This window comes from Notothenia coriiceps, unplaced genomic scaffold (assembly GCF_000735185.1).
Source record: "Notothenia coriiceps isolate Sejong01 unplaced genomic scaffold, NC01 NC01_scaffold00023520, whole genome shotgun sequence".
Classification (NCBI taxonomy): domain Eukaryota; kingdom Metazoa; phylum Chordata; class Actinopteri; order Perciformes; family Nototheniidae; genus Notothenia; species Notothenia coriiceps.
Window position 1 is genome coordinate 598,567 of NW_011356221.1, and position 18,312 is coordinate 616,878.

Below are 18,312 nucleotides of genomic sequence, written 5' to 3' on the forward strand. Positions count from 1 at the left end.
CAAAGTATCTAACAACACCTTTGATTAGCCTCCAGTTAATTGGTGATACTGCCTTCACCTTCTTTCTTCTCTTTCTGCATCACTCCGTCTCTGTGTGTGGCACTCCACTCATAAGACATGTGTGAAGTACATCTGCTAACAAAAAGATCATTTGAACAGTGCTTGGTGTTTACATGGTGTTTGGCAGGAGTCAAAAGGAACTCTTCAAAAACAATATCACAGGCGTCCATGATCAATGTGCGAATACCAGCAGAGCACATTTTCTTTTTCGGAGATGTGAGACACGTTCCATCGAGGGAACCGAGCTTTAAATCTCTCAAGACTGGCCCTTGAGCGTCAAACAAAGACAAAAAAGGGAAATAAGAACATGCTTCAGAAATTCAAATGAGTACAGTTTTCAAAGCAACGTCAGGGATGAGTCATTTGGTGTATTTTTAAAAGAGGAGGAAATACTGGCATCGCATAGTTGAGGCATTAAGAAGACATCTCATTATTACATTCTCCCTTTTTGTAGCTCTGATTCAGCACAAAGTTCCATTTTTGGATAATTATACAAAGACACAGACTATGAATGGCAGAAGAAGAGATGTATCATTTACTGTATCCTTCTTTAAAAATGTTGAGAAGAGAAAGCCAGTAATTGGCAGTCCTATGAAAAATAAGAGTGACACATGCACCATCTTCTTTACTGACAGGTGCACAAATGGGTTGGGGAAATTGAACGTTCCACTTAAAATACTCCTTACAGTTTTCAACATAACGGATTCTGATGCCCTGTCTCTTCCATTACAACTAACATTCTAGTTTCATTTAATGCTCCTTGTGCTTCCACTTAGACATTCATCCTCATGCCCTTTCTTTCTCTTCGTCTTCAATCAATCTGCTGTTGATCTTTTATCTTCTGGGATTTGAAGAAAATCCATTTGTTAATGTCTTATCAGGGTCCAACCAATGGTGCGGCTAAACCCTAGAACAGACTACATGACTTTTTGTCTTGAAATTGCCTATTCCTGAAATGTTTTAAACATCCACACCATCCTAATGGTAAATAATTCTGCCATTATGCTTATCAAGGTGGGTTTTCAGACATTATGAAAAGTGTCTTGATTCTTCTGAGAGCAGTTTGATTATATTGTAGCCAAAATAAAGGTATCCAATGGGAGTGCATCAGGAGACTTTGGGCATGGAGGAAAAGATGGAGGACATGGACTTGAGCAAAGTGACTGTCTTTTGAGTTGTTCACATATTTTGTTATTATTATTTTTCCATCCCTTTTGACAATTTGTGGATTTCTGTAACTGGAATTACTTTTATAATAATTAGTAGACATCATCTGAGATCAGTTGTCTAACTCCAGGTCAATATTGCAACGGTCTGGGATATAAAAATATTTCGACAGTGAGTTCTATAAAGTATAAATCTTTGAGTGTATGATCACAACCGCAGCACAGAACTTGCTTTTGTACAGAAGGTAGGTTTTACATCAAATCCAGCCAATTGATAAAAATTGTGTGAAAACAATAATGGTGTCAGATAAGCGGTATAAGAGGCTGCGGTGTAAAGGATCTCAGCAGTCTACCTCACCTGAGGGATTAGAGAGAAAGCCTTCTAAATCAAAATGTTAAGGCGCCGCCATGCCTAAATATATTCAAATGTCATTAGACGATTAAATCTAAAACAAAGCTTCTGAAAATAGAAAGCCTATTCAAACCTAAATGAATAAACAGTCATTCCTTATATAATGTGTGAGTTACCTCATAACTGCTAGGTTATCCACTGAATGCATCTGGAAGAAGAAAAAGTCTCATGTTCTCTTTGTTCCGAGGTTATTATTATGTAAAGCTTAAAATGTGTTCTCTCATCAAATCAAAGCACCCTACAAATCAAAGTTAAGGCAATTACAATCTTATTCCACCCTTTCAAATGGCAACAGCTGTTTCCCTTGGTCAAAATTGCAGCGTAATTGCACACGGTAGCATATGGTTATGGCTGATTAATCCAACTGGGGGTGAAGGCCCCATTATTCCTGCATGGGATGGGTAAATAGGCAGTAGATCCAAGTACTGGGTGGATGGGTAATGGAATGGCAAAAAAAGGGAATGGGCCTTTGATGAGATGTCTGTTAAAGATGGCGCGATTGTCAGAATCGATCAGGCTCTATACCATCCCTAACTAATCCCTTAAATTGATTTGCTTGTCATCCGGCTTCTTCAAGAGAGAATAATACCGGTGATATCAAACTATGCAGGAAAGAGGAGCAGTTAAGGATAAATCCATTTTCATTCACAAAATATATGACTTTGGGCATTTGCTTTAACGCCCTTTTGTGAACCCCATGAACTACAGTTTCAGGTTGTTTTTTTTGTTTACCGTCGTTTTGTTCATCCTGCACTTTAGGGGGGGAATTTTATAGTCCCATGGGAGTCAGTCTGTGGTCGAAAGTCAGGGCGTGATGATAGCTAAAGGACTGCTCACTGGCCACTTGTACACATCCAATAGCACACACCATCTTATATATGCATACAAATTCAAATTCAACATGCAACCACACACACACTCACAAAAACATCTCCCCCAGGGAACAGCAATTACAGGGTTCAGAGGTGGTTTCCCAAGCCCCCAGCCAAACTGAGTGCATTGCTATTATAAACACACAAGGATCTGCATGAGTGAGTCAGGTTTGGGAGCCTCTTGAAGCTAGTGTCACTCTAAAGGTCCGCGCTCATTTCCATCTAGATGGATGAGGGATGATGCTGGTAAACAAGCCTTGACTCCGACTCCCCCCTGCCTTTCCCTGCATGCATAATGGCCCTCTTAAAAAGCGAGAGAAAAGTTCAAGTCCATAATCACATCCGTACCTCTGGCTTATTATTTTTTTAGGGGTCATTTTGGAGCCCACTTTGAAGGACATGTGCAGCAGGAGCAAATCACTCTCATGACTTGGCACTGTGCAGCTGAAACTGTGGTGTAAAGGTGCAGAAGGCCTCCAGGTGCTAATTTAAGAGTGCAGAATTGTGGGTTAGCTTGGCTCAGCAAATATGGAAACACAGGATAAGCTTTCACCACAGTGGTATTAAAACAAGATGAAATGCCCTACCGTAAAACCTTCAATCTACTGTTGGCACAAAACCTTGTTGAGGCCAACGTTTTATTGTAGAGCATACATGGTGCATTGAAAGCAGCAGCGGCAGCTTCAAAGGAACAACGCTGTAGTGCTATGTACTGAAAAGCTAAAAGTGCACTACAAATGTAAGGTAGCAGTGTTCTCATTGCTGATCATCAAAGGTAAAGAGGCACCACCTGTATAAAAAGGTGCAAAAGCACAACCTCAGTAGCTGTAAGACCTACACACAACACAGGCCAAATATATTAATTCCTCTGCAAGAAATCTGGCTTGCCCTAGTGCACAGCATAAGGATCAAAGGACCTGTTTAAGACTTAGTAAAAAAGAAAAGGAATCAACAGTATAATACACTACAGTCAGAGCCCCAATTAGGATATACAGTATGGCTGAACAATCATCATAAGCCCGTCACTACTAAAGACAGAAGGGAGACACATAGTACCTCTGTGTTTATTGCAGAGTCCAAATAGTTTTTCAGTCAAACATTGACCACTGTCCATCTGAGTGTATGGTGAGAATTCCCAGCTTGCCTGGATGTCCTCTTTTCCCAGTCCGTAAACAGTGTGAAAAAAACTCAAATTAATAACAATGCAATGACACAAAGGACAGCCCTGGCAAAAACCAACCAGACTCCTTTTGTGCCGTGTTCCAGACAGTGGGTAAGTTGGCAGGGGCTTGAATAGAAACTATTTCTGAATGAGGCTGCTACATTTTCACATTACTCCAACAGTTCTTGGTCTGGGCAGCGCAGTGCTTAGAAGTGAGATGAAAGGGGACAAACATACATCTTTTTTGTTTTAATCCAATAGTCATTTTTAGGATTAAATAACTGCTGTTTTGAAGCAAAAGACTGGCTTACATTTTTGTATTCAAGCTCTTAGTATGTACTCAATGAGACGAGAGATAAATGATAAGCTGTTTGCATACCAATGAAGGAAATGAGAAGCCAATGCGGTCACTGAACAGATAGTTTCAAAATGGCATTGATTGTGCCTTGTCATGATACTTTGAAACATCGTGTACAGTAGCAAGGCGTTCCTGGTGGCACCATTTTATGTAATTGCGCCAAAGTGACGCTGATCGTTTTGTGCTTATGAGGCATCTTGGCACCAATGTTTCATGGACCAGTGAGCCATAACACACAGAAATCCATGAATGTGAAGGCTTCTTGAACAGAATAAAGTTGGGGTAGCTCTAAAGGTGCAATGAGGACACTAGGTGTTTCTCAATCGCGAGTAAAGCTGCTCCAGAGCCACTATTTCAAGCATACTACGTCATCGAGTGCCGCCAAAGTACTGTTCCAATGTCCAGCATACTTGGAAATCTACCAAGCCCGGCGTACTTTGTTTGGAGAAATTTTGAGGCTGCACATGTGTAGACTCTGCGGTCTTAAAATTACCACAATGCTTTATGCACGGACCAATTTCCCCAAATCTGTGGCGGAAAATGTAAGGTGGGGCTTCTCATGTGATGCACAAGTGCACACTTGCTAGCCTGTTCCACTCATTGTTTTCCGAATGCCAGGAAGTATTCTTGCCTCGCTTCTGAAGCAAGACGCTCAGCAGACATGTGCTACCAAGCAAGCGTACTCGACATTGAGAAACACCCACTGTCACATATTCATTATCATGATGAACAGAGGAATATTTTAATCCCAAAAAAATGATGCTGTTATCCACCCAGTGAAGAAGACAAAGTTATTTTCCTGGTGGTTTCCAGGGGGTTTTCAACACAGCAATCAGTATTATAATAAAACCTGCATAATGTGTATTGACTATTATGAGTATACAGGAGAAGGAGTTTTAAAAAAAGTGCAGAGTTAGATGGGAATAGGTGAGAAGTCCACTGACGGGGTCTTCCAGGTTCATTCAAATCATCCCGAGGTTTTGCGTTCAGCCCCAGGCTTTCTTAATAATATATATCAGCACTGTTGTTAAATATTATTTATAAGGAATGTACCATTCAGTTGGGTATCTAAATAAGAATTTCACGAATAACTGTCACTTTGTCACCATTTTTACGTTTTAACTATTTTATAATATGTATGCATTCTCTCTTAAACCGAGCAAAAATCTATATTAGGCGCTTTCACACCGCAGTACTTAGTAGTTAGCAGTAAGGTTCATGAGAACTTAGTTCATGAGAACTCCTTAGTTCTCATGAACTAAGTACAGATCGCGTTCACACCAGAATCAGTTCCTGGGGGAAGGGTTAGGCAAATGAAGCCGCTGACGTCACTTCTTCTTCTTCTGCTTTGGGTTTACTGGCAGGCCGCAAAAAACTTCACGCCGTATACTGCCACCTGAAGTCCCCGGCCAGAAGTCCCCGGAGGTAGGGACTGGCTTCAGTAGAAGCTGCTGGGACTCCCAGCAGCTTCTTGCTGAAGCCTGAAGCCTTCCGAGTAAATCGCCTGAACGCCGACACCTCCTCATCTCCACCGCTCCCATGTTTTCTTTTGTGTTGCAATAAGTTAGTCTCTCTGTGTTTCTGCACTGGGCTAATGCTAATGCTAATAATGCTAATGCGAGGATNTTTTTACCAAAAAGTTCTATTTTGGTTTCATCTGACCATATGACATTCTCCCAATCCTCTTCTGGATCATCTAAATGCTCTCTAGCAAACTTCAGACGGGCCTGGACATGTACTGGCTTAAGCAGGGGGACACGTCTGGCACTGCAGGATTTGAGTCCCTGGCGGCGTAGTGTGTTACTGATGGTAGCCTTTGTTACTTTGGTTCCAGCTCTCTGCAGGTCATTGACTAGGTCCCCCCATGTGGTTCTGGGATTTTTGCTCACCGTTCTTGTGATCATTTTGACCCCACGGGGTGAGATCTTGCGTGGAGCCCCAGATCGAGGGAGATTATCAGTGGTCTTCTATTTTCTAATAATTGCTCCCACAGTTGATTTTTTCACACCAAGCTGCTTAACTATTGCAGATTCAGTCTTCCCAGCCTGGTGCAGGTCTACAATTTTGTTTTTGGTGTCCTTTGACAGCTCTTTGGTCTTGGCCATAGTGGAGTTTGGAGTATGACTGTTTGAGGTTGTGGACAGGTGTCTTTTATACTGATAACGAGTTCAAACAGGTGCCATTAATACAGTTAACAAGTGGAGGACAGAGGAGGCTCTTAAAGAAGAAGTTACAGGTCTGTGAGAGCACAAATCTTGTTTGTTTGTAGGTGACCAAATACTTATTTTCCACCATAATTTGCAAATAAATTCTTTAAAAATCAGACAATGTCATTTTCTGGATTTTATTTCTCATTTCGTCTCTCATAGTTGAAGTGTACCTAGGATGACAATTACAGGCCTCTCTCATCTTTTTAAGTGGGAGAACTTGCACAATTGGTGGCTGACTAAATACTTTTTTGCCCCTCTGTATATATAGGGGATGACATTCCCAGTGTGTTGTGCCACCTTTCTTTTATATTTTTGTGGCAATAATGTTTTTAGGGTTAGGGTTACCTTAAATTCAGATCATTATGACTATTATTATATAGATTTTCGTTAGGATTGGGGAGAAGCTACAAGAGCAATATTCATGAAACTTGGTTTTAGTGTATTATGGTCCAAGGAAGAGCAAATTAGATGTATAAAGCAAAACCGAATCACAAAGCAGATAATTTTCCACTTTTGTTACTGTTGCAAGAAAGGGCATTTGGCCGAGGTCTGCTCTGACCCTTGTTGTTCCTATTGCAAGACTGACAGACCACTTCATCACTGTGTCTTTTTAAATAGTAAATAATTGTAAACTCTACCACTTGTTTTTTCCAGGGGAGACCCACAGAGGCGTCAGCAGAGGCCAAGATCAAAAACTACGGAGAGCTCGAGGCTAAAGATTATATCCCTGGAGCTGAAGTCCTGGAGGTGGAGGAGATTGAAAAAGATGGAGAGAAAGAACAAGGTGAGCAGCTATGGTCTTGCTGCTCTGTGTATGTGTGTTGGAAGATGATCAATGTAAGGCTAATGTGCCTATTTTCCATATTGTCCAACAGATGGCTGGGAGAGCGCCAGTATCAGTGATGGTGATGACGATGGGGAGTGGGTGGACGTTCACCACTCGGGTGATGAAGACACAGCAGAAGTGGTAAGAATAAAACGTTACCGATTATTAACTGATGTTAGTTGTGTATGGTATTTGTGTTACAATATGAGTTTTGTGTGTTTCTGTCAGGCGGAGATTCTTCAGAATATGCCAGTTGAGGAAAGAAAGGTCAAAGCGGCGGCGGTCAGCGGCAGCCGGCTCCTCACTCAGGAAGACTTCAAGAAGATCCGACTCGTCCAGCTGGCCAAGGAGATCGACAACGCGCCAGGAAAGGGCCAGAAGAGGACAAATGTGGACCTCGACGAAGAGGAGGACAACAGGTTGGAAAGCTGTTTGTACAAAAAGCTTAAAGCAATATTTACACATATGAAATTGTGTTCACAATAGTTGTTGGGAGGATAAAGAGACTATGTTGTTGTTTTTTGCCCATTCTTTCAGAGGAGAGGTGCTAACCTTGAGGCATATTGAGAAACTGCATAAGAAACCAAAAGACGACAAGGACACTCGCCTGGCAACAGCAAAGGTAAACCTTTATGTTAACTGTAGAGGGATTTAAAGTATATCTGATGTGAAATCATTGTTTCCTAACCTGCTGAAACACCTTTGATTCTGAAATGTCATTAACAAGCAGTTTGTATAATGTGAGGGTAAGCAATGATACGTGGCTGCATCTTATAATTATTTCCATTACATATAATATTCCTACTGATTATTGTCTTAACTAATCATTTGGTCTATAAAATGACAGGAAAAATATATGTTTTACTATCATTGTACAACTAGAAAACACTAAATATTCACAAAATAAGAGTTGGGACCGGTACATTTCTTAGCATTTTTCATTATTTAAACTGTTTTTTGATACATTTTCTGTTGATCAAACAATTAATTGATCAACTAACCATTTCCGTTCTAATGGTGCGTTTGATTTTAGGCGGGAAGGTCAGAACGGAAGGACTTTCATAAGAAGCACCAGAAGCTCAACCCTTTCGCCAGCACCAGCAACAAGGAGAAGAGGAAGACTAAGAACTTCATGATGATGAGACACAGCGACAGCGTCAGAACTAAAGGCAAACGCTCCTTCAGAGACAAACAGGTCAGTCACACCTGTCAGAAACAGATACTGTATCTCACTGCAGATTAATTGATTTTATTGAATATAAAGTCGTAATTTAAATATTTTTTCTTTTTCAGATTGCTCTACGGGACTCACTCCTAAAAAAGAAGAAGTTGCACTAGAAGGACATGTTATGATGAATTTGCCTCGTCTGTCAAACATGGTCAGTTTATCAATGTATTATTTTCAGCATATAACCTGTATCCATTTACAATATTCTGAAATAAACAATATTTGGTCATTATTGTGTGAAGGTTTCTGTATAAGTCTCATTATTTTGTGTTCTGTTTGTTAAAGCCTTTTCTCCCTCCTTGATCAAAAGCCTCTCATTAGTCACAGTTCGACTTACTGGAATTTCAGTAATTTACCGTACAGTGCAAACTCATTGAAGTAATCACTATAACAGAGATCAAACTCTTATATGGATCAAAATGCCTGGGGAATAATTTCTATGAAAAATATGTTTGGTGTTAAAATCTTAAATATGCAGACAGTGCACTGATATACAGTAAATGGAACTCAAATCATGATGAGATGGTGTTAATGTATAATTTTAGCAAAGATTTAATTTGGCAATATAGTTATATAACAATTGTCAGACTCATTACAGTCTAACATTTCTTTACTTTGCACATTATTCTGTATTTTAGTGCCTTATTAACTTAAACCTGTGTGCAGTGAGGCAGAAGACAGATAATCTCTTTGCCATACCACTATGTGTTTATTTCAGGTTTAACTGCACACTATTTGCGGGGATGTTTTAAAGCAAATTATCTGAAGTTGAGCCCAAATATGAAGCAATAGTCTAAAATCAGCTTTGATATGAATACTTTTAGAGGTGTTAGAAAAGTTGTATGATGAACATTTATTCTTGAATTAGATTGGGAAAGCGAAGAAACTTTAGCAGTTTAGCTAGACCCTTGTACGCATTATTGCCGGACCTCTGTAATTATTTAAAAAATGTGAAACAATTTGATATTTTAAGGTATCACATTTTTAAGATTTAGAAACAAAAATACATTTACTTAAATCTGGTTGCTTTCAACCAGCATTGTGTATTGAAGCCCTTTACTGCAATGCAATACAATATTGAGAATCATAATGAAGAAGTCATTTTGCAGAACCATCCTTTTTTTCGCGGAAAAAAGCATTTGGCAGGGTTTCAGTTTCATTACGTTCCTTCAGCTGGCGTTTAATACTTAAAACTACAATTCCCATGAAGCACCTGGAATCACAACAAACGTGCCAAAAATAAAAAACATTCCGCTCAATGAAGCCGGCGTCTTAATTCTTGCTGCGACATGAGGTATCTAAATTAAATATTTTTGAAATAGCTCAACCATTGTCCAATGTCTTATAGTCATTTGTGGCATTCTAAATTTAATATTATCGCTAAACTCACGGCGTAATCCCTTCCGCTCCCTGCATGCTAACATTAGCTATACGCGGAAGCTAACTGTTTGCTAGTTGCCGTTAGCAAACAAGCCAACCGTTAACGATAATACCGTAATTGATAGTCTAGATAGCTTTATCGCACTTATTAGAGTCGGGTAGTTATTTTTCCTGGTTTCAGAGAGAGACACACTTCCATGTGGTCCAACTTTAACTATAGGATGTTATCACGGTACGTATGCGGCAACATTAACTAACATACCCCTTATAACCCGAGCTGGTCAAACAAACTAATAACTGTGTTTTAGATTTTGAATCGAGGTTTTGTCAATTGTTTTACCAATAGTTATGTGTTAACATGATTGCGATCAATATGAGCATGCTTTGGTATCACACCCGAGAAGTGTGTACAGGTCAAACATGATTCTGACTCAAGATGCTGCTAGTGATAGTTTACATTGAACTGGCTAGGCGTGCGTGATATTTGCAGTAACGTTATACGTGGTGTTTTATCCTAAATGTTTGCTTGCTTTAAATATTCTCTTTATTATAGTGTCCAGGAGTAGTTTGACACCATCTTTGTGACATACATTCGGGCATGTGCTAGAAAAAGTGTCCTGCACAGCAGTGGTGTAAAGTAACTAAGTAGATTTACTGAAGTACTGTTCTGTACTCTCTTGTATTTCAATGTCATGTGTTGATACGTTGTACTTCTATCCCCTATAATTCACAGATAAATTGTGTGTTTTACGCCATAACCTTTAGTTACTTTGCAGAATTTGTTTAATGATGTGAAATATATTCAACACGACTTTGTTTACACCTGGAGTAACATTCACAAGCTACCCTGCAGTATACAGTCATTAAAACTAGCTGCACCTTTACCAGCTTTAATAACACTCCAATGCATCAATAATAATAATCAAAACATGTAGTATACTATTCTGGTATGGACCAATCAGCATAATGAGTACTTTTACGTTTGGTACTTCAAGTTCATTTTGATGCTGATACTTTTGTACTTTTACATGAGTAACATTTTATTTGCAGGATTTTAACTTGTGACAGAGTATTCTTACCCTCTGGTAGTTTTACTTTTACTGAAGTACAAGATTGAAGTACTCTGCTCCACACTTCCATAATTAGTTGGAGATATGGGATTAACGTTGCACCATGTTTGGATGGCAAAAACGATCTACTTCTTAGGTATAGATAAAATAGTAAAACGTGCATGTGTGATGTGTAATCTGAAGAAATACATACTGTAGATGTACAATATATGTCCTGCCTTCTGCGTTTCAATAAGTCTGCTTGACAATTATCATTCCTTTTCGCAATCTGCCTCATTATCTTGAAATATTACAACAAACTTTAATTCAGATGAAAGCTCAAATAATTGTGTATTTACTGTCATAATAATAATACTGTGATCAGAGGGCAAACTATAGAAGCACAGCATTAAGTGTAGTTGCGGTGTGCTCTTGGTGTGATGAGTGCATAGAGAGGTTTTCTACACATTTATATCTAATGGGTTATTTTGGTTGCTTAATGGAGTCCCTTTTGTATGCAGATGCATTGAAATAATATGTACGCATTTAAAAATAGGTTGCTGTCGCCACATTTGTTTTTCAGTTTGTACTCAGCAGAGTCCTTTTTAAATTATTGAATATCTCACTCCTCATAAATAATACAACTTGACAATGTTATCATCTTAAGGATATGAAAGTCCTGAATCTGTCATTGAGTTAAGGGAATATTACAAAGTCCCTACGTGTGGTTGCATAGATGAAGCCTATCAGAAGTGGAGATAGAGAGCCTTTGATCACTAGTGCATATGATGTGACTTGATGTTTCTGCTCTTATAGCTGAGAGGACTAGTGATGAGGGGGCGATACACTGTCTATTCAGTGTCAGAGACATAGCTTAAGAGAGAGACGGCATCATCTGAAAGATGTGGGTGGAGCTCTGGCCTCTGGCTGTCTGCTTCAGTTTCTCTGTGAAAATATCAGCTGTGGAGATTTTTCATCAGCTTCATCAATAGGTAGGAATTGTTATGGGTTCCATTGCACAGTTGTTCTCTGCCTGATCTGCCATGTAAGCTTAGAGGAATCTGCATGTTTTATGTATTGCCTCTGTTGAAGGAATGAGTTGAAGGGGAAGTGGCACTGAAAGGGAGAGGAATACTGACCAAACTTGCTCAGCTGGCTGGCAGTGTCCCCCGCCACCGATTCCGCTTTTGTTTCCTCCATGGAAATCTGCAGAAGGTTATTTGCACGAGTTGTGGTTTCTATTTCATATTGCAAGGTATTCTTACATCATGCAGTCAAAGGCAGTGAACATTTGGCCTGCCTTTAGCTGAGAACGGGCCGATGATCTATTGTTTATCATTTCCTTCACAGCCTATCAATTGGGTATTTGGTTTCAAAAATCAATATTCAAGTTATTGTTCAAGTTTTTAGGAAAGAAACTGTGAAGATGACGTGCTGGAATCAGAGAATTTTCTCTGAAAAAATAAAGAAGAAACAATTGAATATCACAGTAGATTTTTCATTAATAATGTAATCCTCTCTACCCTATAGGTGTTGTTACCTGTAGCCAGCTATGGCTCCAGGGGATGTGGTGCCAGACCATATCAAGCAGGTGAAGCCCAAAGAGAAGCGTCCTGCGATCAAGGCACCGAAAGCAGACTGTGAGCCGGATGGGTCGTTTATCTTCGAGGCTCATGAGGCCTGGAAAGATTTCCATAACTCCCTCAGACATTTCTATGAAGTAGGAGAGCTCTGTGACGTCACGCTGAAGGTAGGTCACTCAATCTGACTCAAGTAAAGTGGGAGATTTGTTTGTCTTACAAATTTGTCAGTATTGTCATGTTAAAGGTTGCGATTAAAAAAAGTTGTATAGAATAATTAATCAGAAATTCATGTTAATTATTATCTTCTTCAATCCCTTATTCGCTGCCAAAACCACAATATTCTGTATTTTCCCCCCTGTTTTTTTAAACATGTGTTTTGTGTCTCTTTGTAGGTTGGCAGTAGGCTGATACCATGCCACAAGCTAGTGCTGGCTTGTGTGATCCCTTACTTCAGGTATGGGACATCTTTATGTTCTATTTTTTGAATATATATATATATTTGTTTACCTTGGTAATGGATATTTAATCTTAAAATTGATTTCATGTAACATTTATATAAAGAGGCTTAGATCAAATTGCTGTGTTCGTTCTGGTATGTTGATATTTGGGTTCCCACAGGTCCTTGGATCCTGTGTCTGTTATTATATCTGTGAAAACACATGAACGTGGTTTTGTTGTTCTTTTGTGTAGATGGAGATGATAACAGTGTTCTAAATATAAGAACTTCTTTAGCTGAATTCAAAAATATTTGAAACGTTGTGGTAATTTCTTCCCTCAGGGCCATGTTCCTGTCAGAGATGTCCGAGGCTAAGCAGAACCTCATAGAGATCAAGGACTTTGATGGTGACGCCATCCAGGACCTGGTGCATTTCGCTTACTCCTCAAAGCTCACATTAACTGTGGACAATGTTCAACCTCTGCTGTATGCTGCCTGCATCCTTCAGGTAAACACAAACAATCAACAACACCAAGCTTTCATGCACTTTGTCCTCCTTAGTTTGCATGAATTAAGGGTCTCTGAATTGTTGCTTTCAGGTAATACATCATCTGTTAATCCTATTTCCGTTTATTTGCTTTATCTCAGGTGGAATTGGTGGCGAGAGCCTGCTGTGAGTACATGAAGGCCCACTTTCACCCCACAAACTGCCTGGCGGTACGTACCTTCGCTGAGAGCCACAATCGCGTGGACCTGATGGACATGGCCGACCGCTACGCCTGCGAACACTTCACTGAGGTGACGGAGTGCGAGGACTTCACCTGCGTGTCTCCCAAGCACTTGCGCACCTTGTTGTCCTCCAGCGAACTCAACATTCACTCAGAAACACAGGTGTACAACGCAGCCGTGAAATGGCTTAAGGCTAACCCGCAGCACCACGAGGACTGGCTGGAACAGATCATGTCTCAGGTCAGAGAGCGCAACACTTCAAGTCATCAAAGGCTGGGGTTTAGCTTAGTCTAAAGGTCTTCTATCATGCAAAATGCACTTTTCGATGTCTTTTATACACAAATCCCCGGTGTGTCAGTAGACTCACAAAGTGTCAGAAAATAAAACCCTCTCTCTTTCCCTCCGTACCCACATCTCTTAAAACGGGGGTACAACGGAGCTGATCCAGATTTGCTGCCGATATGATGTAATATCGGAAATGTGGGCTGGCTTTACACCAACAGCCCAATCCAGGGTTCTTACAGTCATTAAAAACCTGGAAATCTAAAAGGCTAATTCCAGGCCCTGGAGAAGTTATGGAAAACAATATTTTTCCCAAGGTTTTGGAAAAGTCATGGAAATATAACTAAAGTTGCATCAAATATAATTTATATTAGATCTAATCGCCGAAATAGTAATACTATAATGATACCGTAATTTTCGGACTATTAAGGCGCACCTGAATATAAGCCGCAGCAGCTAAATTGAATGATGTGTACATATATAAACCGCACTGGACTATAAGCCGCAGGTGTTTTAATGTTTAATTACCATATGTATCCGTTCGTGCACTGAGGGGATTGTCGGGAAAGAGATGGCTGTTTGAGGAAGCTCCCATTTATTAACATTTCAACAAACAAGTTGAATATTTGCATAGCGTATTCAAGTGTTACCATTTAGTGCAATAGTAGCTACAGAACATGTACTGTGCTGTGTAAACTGTACTGTATCACATAGCGTTTCAGACACACAAACTTTTCAACTTTCAAACTCCCAGTGCACGTACCGGCAGTGATCTACAGCAGTGGTACGGGGACAAACTGTCTCGCTCTCGTAATGTCTGTCTGTCTTGCTCTCGTTCTGTCTCTCGTACCACTCTCGGTTCCACTTTTACTTTTGCGCGCTACCTGTCTCACTCTTTTCCGGCCTCCAGCTTTTCCTGCTGGAACNCCACCGGTCATTATGACGGCCCACTTCAAAAAAAGACGCCGGACGGGTCATTATGGCGTTTCCGTCTTTTCTTCCTTCTTCCTGCAGTCGGCCGTAAGTAAACGGATTGGGAACGGGGGTCCCTTGCCTAAGACCCACCACTTGCGCTTAAGCTTCGAATCACAGTAGTTTTTGTTCCTCAAGAGTACCTGATTTCCAAGAGTACTTGGAAGTGACGGTTGATGATTCATGACGCCCACTTTCGGGATGTTATCAGCTCTAAAACCGAGCCACAAATTCTCTCTTAACGTTATGTTATAATATTTTATCAATTTTGCATTTTTTACCACTGTTTCACTGTCAATAAGCCTTTAAGAATAATCTATTCGGGGTTGCTTACATTTTAGGAATATCTTATTATAATTGTTGGTCACGCTATCATACTTTTTCTTATTGGCGTGTGTTTTGGAGCCCTACTAATACTTGGACTTCTGGGCAGTTCACTGTTGAGTGGATAAGGGGTAGTTGGGAACGTGAAAAAAAATTTTTGAGGAAGATGGACTATTTGTGTTATAGTTTGTGTATTAACGTCCCTAAATAATTATTATGTTTCTGTGACACAACTTTTTGGGGACCTTTGGTGTTTGTTTCCTTTTATTGAAACTGTTTTGTAGTGACCACCTGTTGGCTATTAGGATGTTCAAGTAGTACTATTCTTTACGACTGTCCACCCACAAAAAGAGTTACAGCTCATGCGAACGAAACCATCCGTTGTCCACAGCGACTCGCAGGACGAAGTTTTCAGCTCCGTTCTTATGCACAGGACCGTAAGCCTTTTGTTACTGTCCGATCGTTTCACACGTGAACCGTAGTGGTACTCTTTCGGGGTGGACATGTCCCGGCCGGAAGTCCCCGGAGGTAGGGACTGGCTTCAGTAGAAGCTGCTGGGACTCCCAGCAGCTTCTTGCTGAAGCCTGAAGCCTTCCGAGTAAATCGCCTGAACGCCGACACCTCCTCATCTCCACCGCTCCCATGTTTTCTTTTGTGTTGCAATAAGTTAGTCTCTCTGTGTTTCTGCACTGGGCTAATGCTAATGCTAATAATGCTAATGCGAGGATTATAACATGGCGGCTTCACAAAACCTTTTGGGAGTTTTACGGGGCGTGGTTTGGATTCCGCCCAGCCAATCTGTCATAGGAACCTTTTTCTCCCACGAAAGCCCCTGCTCTCTAGCAGGGACAGAAAAGGGGGTAAAAAAGGTTCTGATGAACAAATTTTAGTTCCGGCTCTTTTTGGTGTGAACGCGACATTTCGGAACTATATCAGAACTAAAGTGGGAAAAGTACTGCGGTGTGAACGCGCCTATTGTGTTTCTTTGTATTTCTGTTGCGCAGAACTTTAATATGTATGCCACTAGCGATCACCCTATTTTCTTTTTTTAAAGTGCAAGTGTAGAAATGTAAGAACACTGACAGAGTCCCACTTAGAAATACTCTTAAACTCTTCGATTGACTGATATTGGGGAACTGTGCCAGGATCAATGAAAAGAGCCCCATTTGCAGATGCTCTGAAAGTGCTTTCCAGAGAGGAAAAAGTATTTCAGTTACACCTCTCTCTAGGACTTGCCAGTAGCAGAGACCTTGGGTGGGAAGCTAAGTTTTATTGAACGTAGCACAGTGAAACTCTAGACATCCCTCTGAGAAATCTATCACAAGACTTTGACCATGAGATTTCTGGCCAGCCCTGAATACTTAAAGCAATATGTTGTGACCTTTGCCAAAGTGCTGGTGCAGGGATCTAGGATAGCTTTGTCTTTTTTTTCTTTCAAATAATTTTACAAAGCACATCTGCTACAAGGAAACAGATATCCCCAGTCTGTCAATTAAGATGAGTGACAAATCAGGGCGTTTGTAGTCTGGAGACATTGTGACAATCCCACTGTCAGCATCATTCACACAACAAGCTCAATCAGTTTATTTTCATATTTCTTACCTTACTTTAAGCACAATCTATCACGTTCAAATAAACCCACTAAAAACGTGATCCTGCTGCTGAATGAAAGGATGACTAATATCAAAGACCAAATGTGCCGTTGTTCAAGACTCTTGATTTTAAGTGTCCCTTTATCTAAATACATATGTTGTATGTGTTATAGCCTCGTGGAATTGGCTTCTCAGGGTGTCAAGTACACACATGGCCACGCAAACACAATGTCTTGACGACTCAAGTATCTGACCATTCAGTGAAGAAGTGGATTCATCTCAAGGAAACTAAAGATGAATGCACAGGATTTACAAAAGTCTTAAAGGTCCCATATCATGCTTTTCCGGTTATTACCCGTCCCCTTGGGTGTTATGAAGGTTTTTTTGCATGTAAACGGTCTGCAAAGTCACAAACCCTCAAAGTACACCCTGTAGCGAGTAAAACTCTAACACAGAAAATACCTGTCTGTGCTGCCACAGAACGCCTTGTTGGAGATTTCTCTTTTTCCATTGTTTTCTTCCCAGGTACAGTGACGTGCCCATACCCAAATGGACCCATTGGTCCAAATGGACCAATCCGTGGAGCCGTTACGTCCGCGGAGCCGTTAGGTTAAGTCCGTGGATTGGTCCAAATGGACCAAACCGCAGACTTCCTCACACACACACACACACACACACTCAATCTTTTCTCAGCTGCAGCTCCCCCAAATGTCTCCTCCCTGAGACGGCGGGATGCGGCAAGGCTGTGAGTCGGTGTGTGAGCACACACACAATCTCCCAGCCAGGCTGCGGGTGTGTGTGTGTTCGAGCTGGTTTCGGGCTGGGTTTCTCTGGGTTTCGCTGTCTCGCAGACGGCCACTGGCTCATAGAGAGGGGGGGCAGGAGCTCCAACAAGCCGTTTAGGACTCTATAACCTATACAGTATACAACCCGTATGCATTAAGACGTAGTGAGGTGGAGACGTCTAATCAGACTGATCGATGTACGAGCTGACAATCCTCGAAAATCTCCCTTCAACCTCCTTGAAGTAAGGGCAGTTTCCGCACGGTGAGTCTAATTGTAGGTATCCCATCCACACCCTGTCACCCACACACACACCCCCCCCCCGACCGACCTTTGGACGGACGTAATCTTAATCGGATAATGTACCGACAAACGACTGTTCCTACGTTCGCGTGTTTTTCCCCCCTACAAAAATCTCCTGGCAGGGGCAAAAACGATGAGATAACCTGGTACCAGGGGGACTGTGTCATTTATCGGTCATTCCTTACCAGAGAGGTAAAAATGTAGACCATCTTCTCCTAACTTTAACACCCACCCCCGGTCTTACTTTCTACGTGTCCGTCCAAAACCACTCGAGGAGGGAACTGACGAAGACTTCCTTTATTTTAACCCTAGTTAAGTCAGGGTCCCGCTGTTTCATCCCGTGTATTAGGTATTCTTCATGTCGTCTTACAAGACTCTTCGATGACTCTACCGAGAGCTTACTTCTCACTTCGATACTTCATTTGTAAACCAATTAGAAATGTTCCAGGGGTACCAGTTACAGGTAAAGAAATGATCGCTCAGGCTATTAAGGGGTAAACTTCATATTGATTTTTATCCTAAATGTAACAGTTTACAGGTTAGCGTTAACCAAAGAGTATCGTCGTAGGAAGACAATAGCAATTA

At 40.9% G+C, this 18,312-nt stretch overlaps 2 protein-coding genes across 4 annotated transcripts in view; both read left to right on the forward strand.

The window, feature by feature from the left end:
- Positions 1–8,526, forward strand: part of sdad1 (SDA1 domain containing 1) — a 48,507-nt gene extending 39,981 nt beyond the window's left edge. Inside the window, exons 14-19 of the mRNA XM_010781676.1 lie at positions 6,895–7,024; positions 7,116–7,207; positions 7,295–7,485; positions 7,604–7,688; positions 8,100–8,261; positions 8,360–8,526. Of these exons, the coding sequence (XP_010779978.1) occupies positions 6,895–7,024; positions 7,116–7,207; positions 7,295–7,485; positions 7,604–7,688; positions 8,100–8,261; positions 8,360–8,404 (705 nt within the window). The 3' untranslated portion in view covers positions 8,405–8,526. The remainder of the gene's footprint in view (positions 1–6,894; positions 7,025–7,115; positions 7,208–7,294; positions 7,486–7,603; positions 7,689–8,099; positions 8,262–8,359) is intronic.
- Positions 8,527–9,512: 986 nt separating this feature from the next.
- The window catches only part of klhl8 (kelch-like family member 8), a 15,648-nt gene continuing 6,848 nt past the window's right edge, over positions 9,513–18,312 (forward strand). The window contains exons 1-5 of one of the 3 annotated variants that reach the window (XM_010781661.1): positions 9,513–9,588; positions 12,254–12,473; positions 12,699–12,760; positions 13,085–13,250; positions 13,391–13,711. In XM_010781661.1, the coding sequence (XP_010779963.1) occupies positions 12,276–12,473; positions 12,699–12,760; positions 13,085–13,250; positions 13,391–13,711 (747 nt within the window). In that variant the 5' untranslated portion in view covers positions 9,513–9,588; positions 12,254–12,275. The other 2 variants (XM_010781662.1, XM_010781663.1) reach the window with 2 other exon arrangements.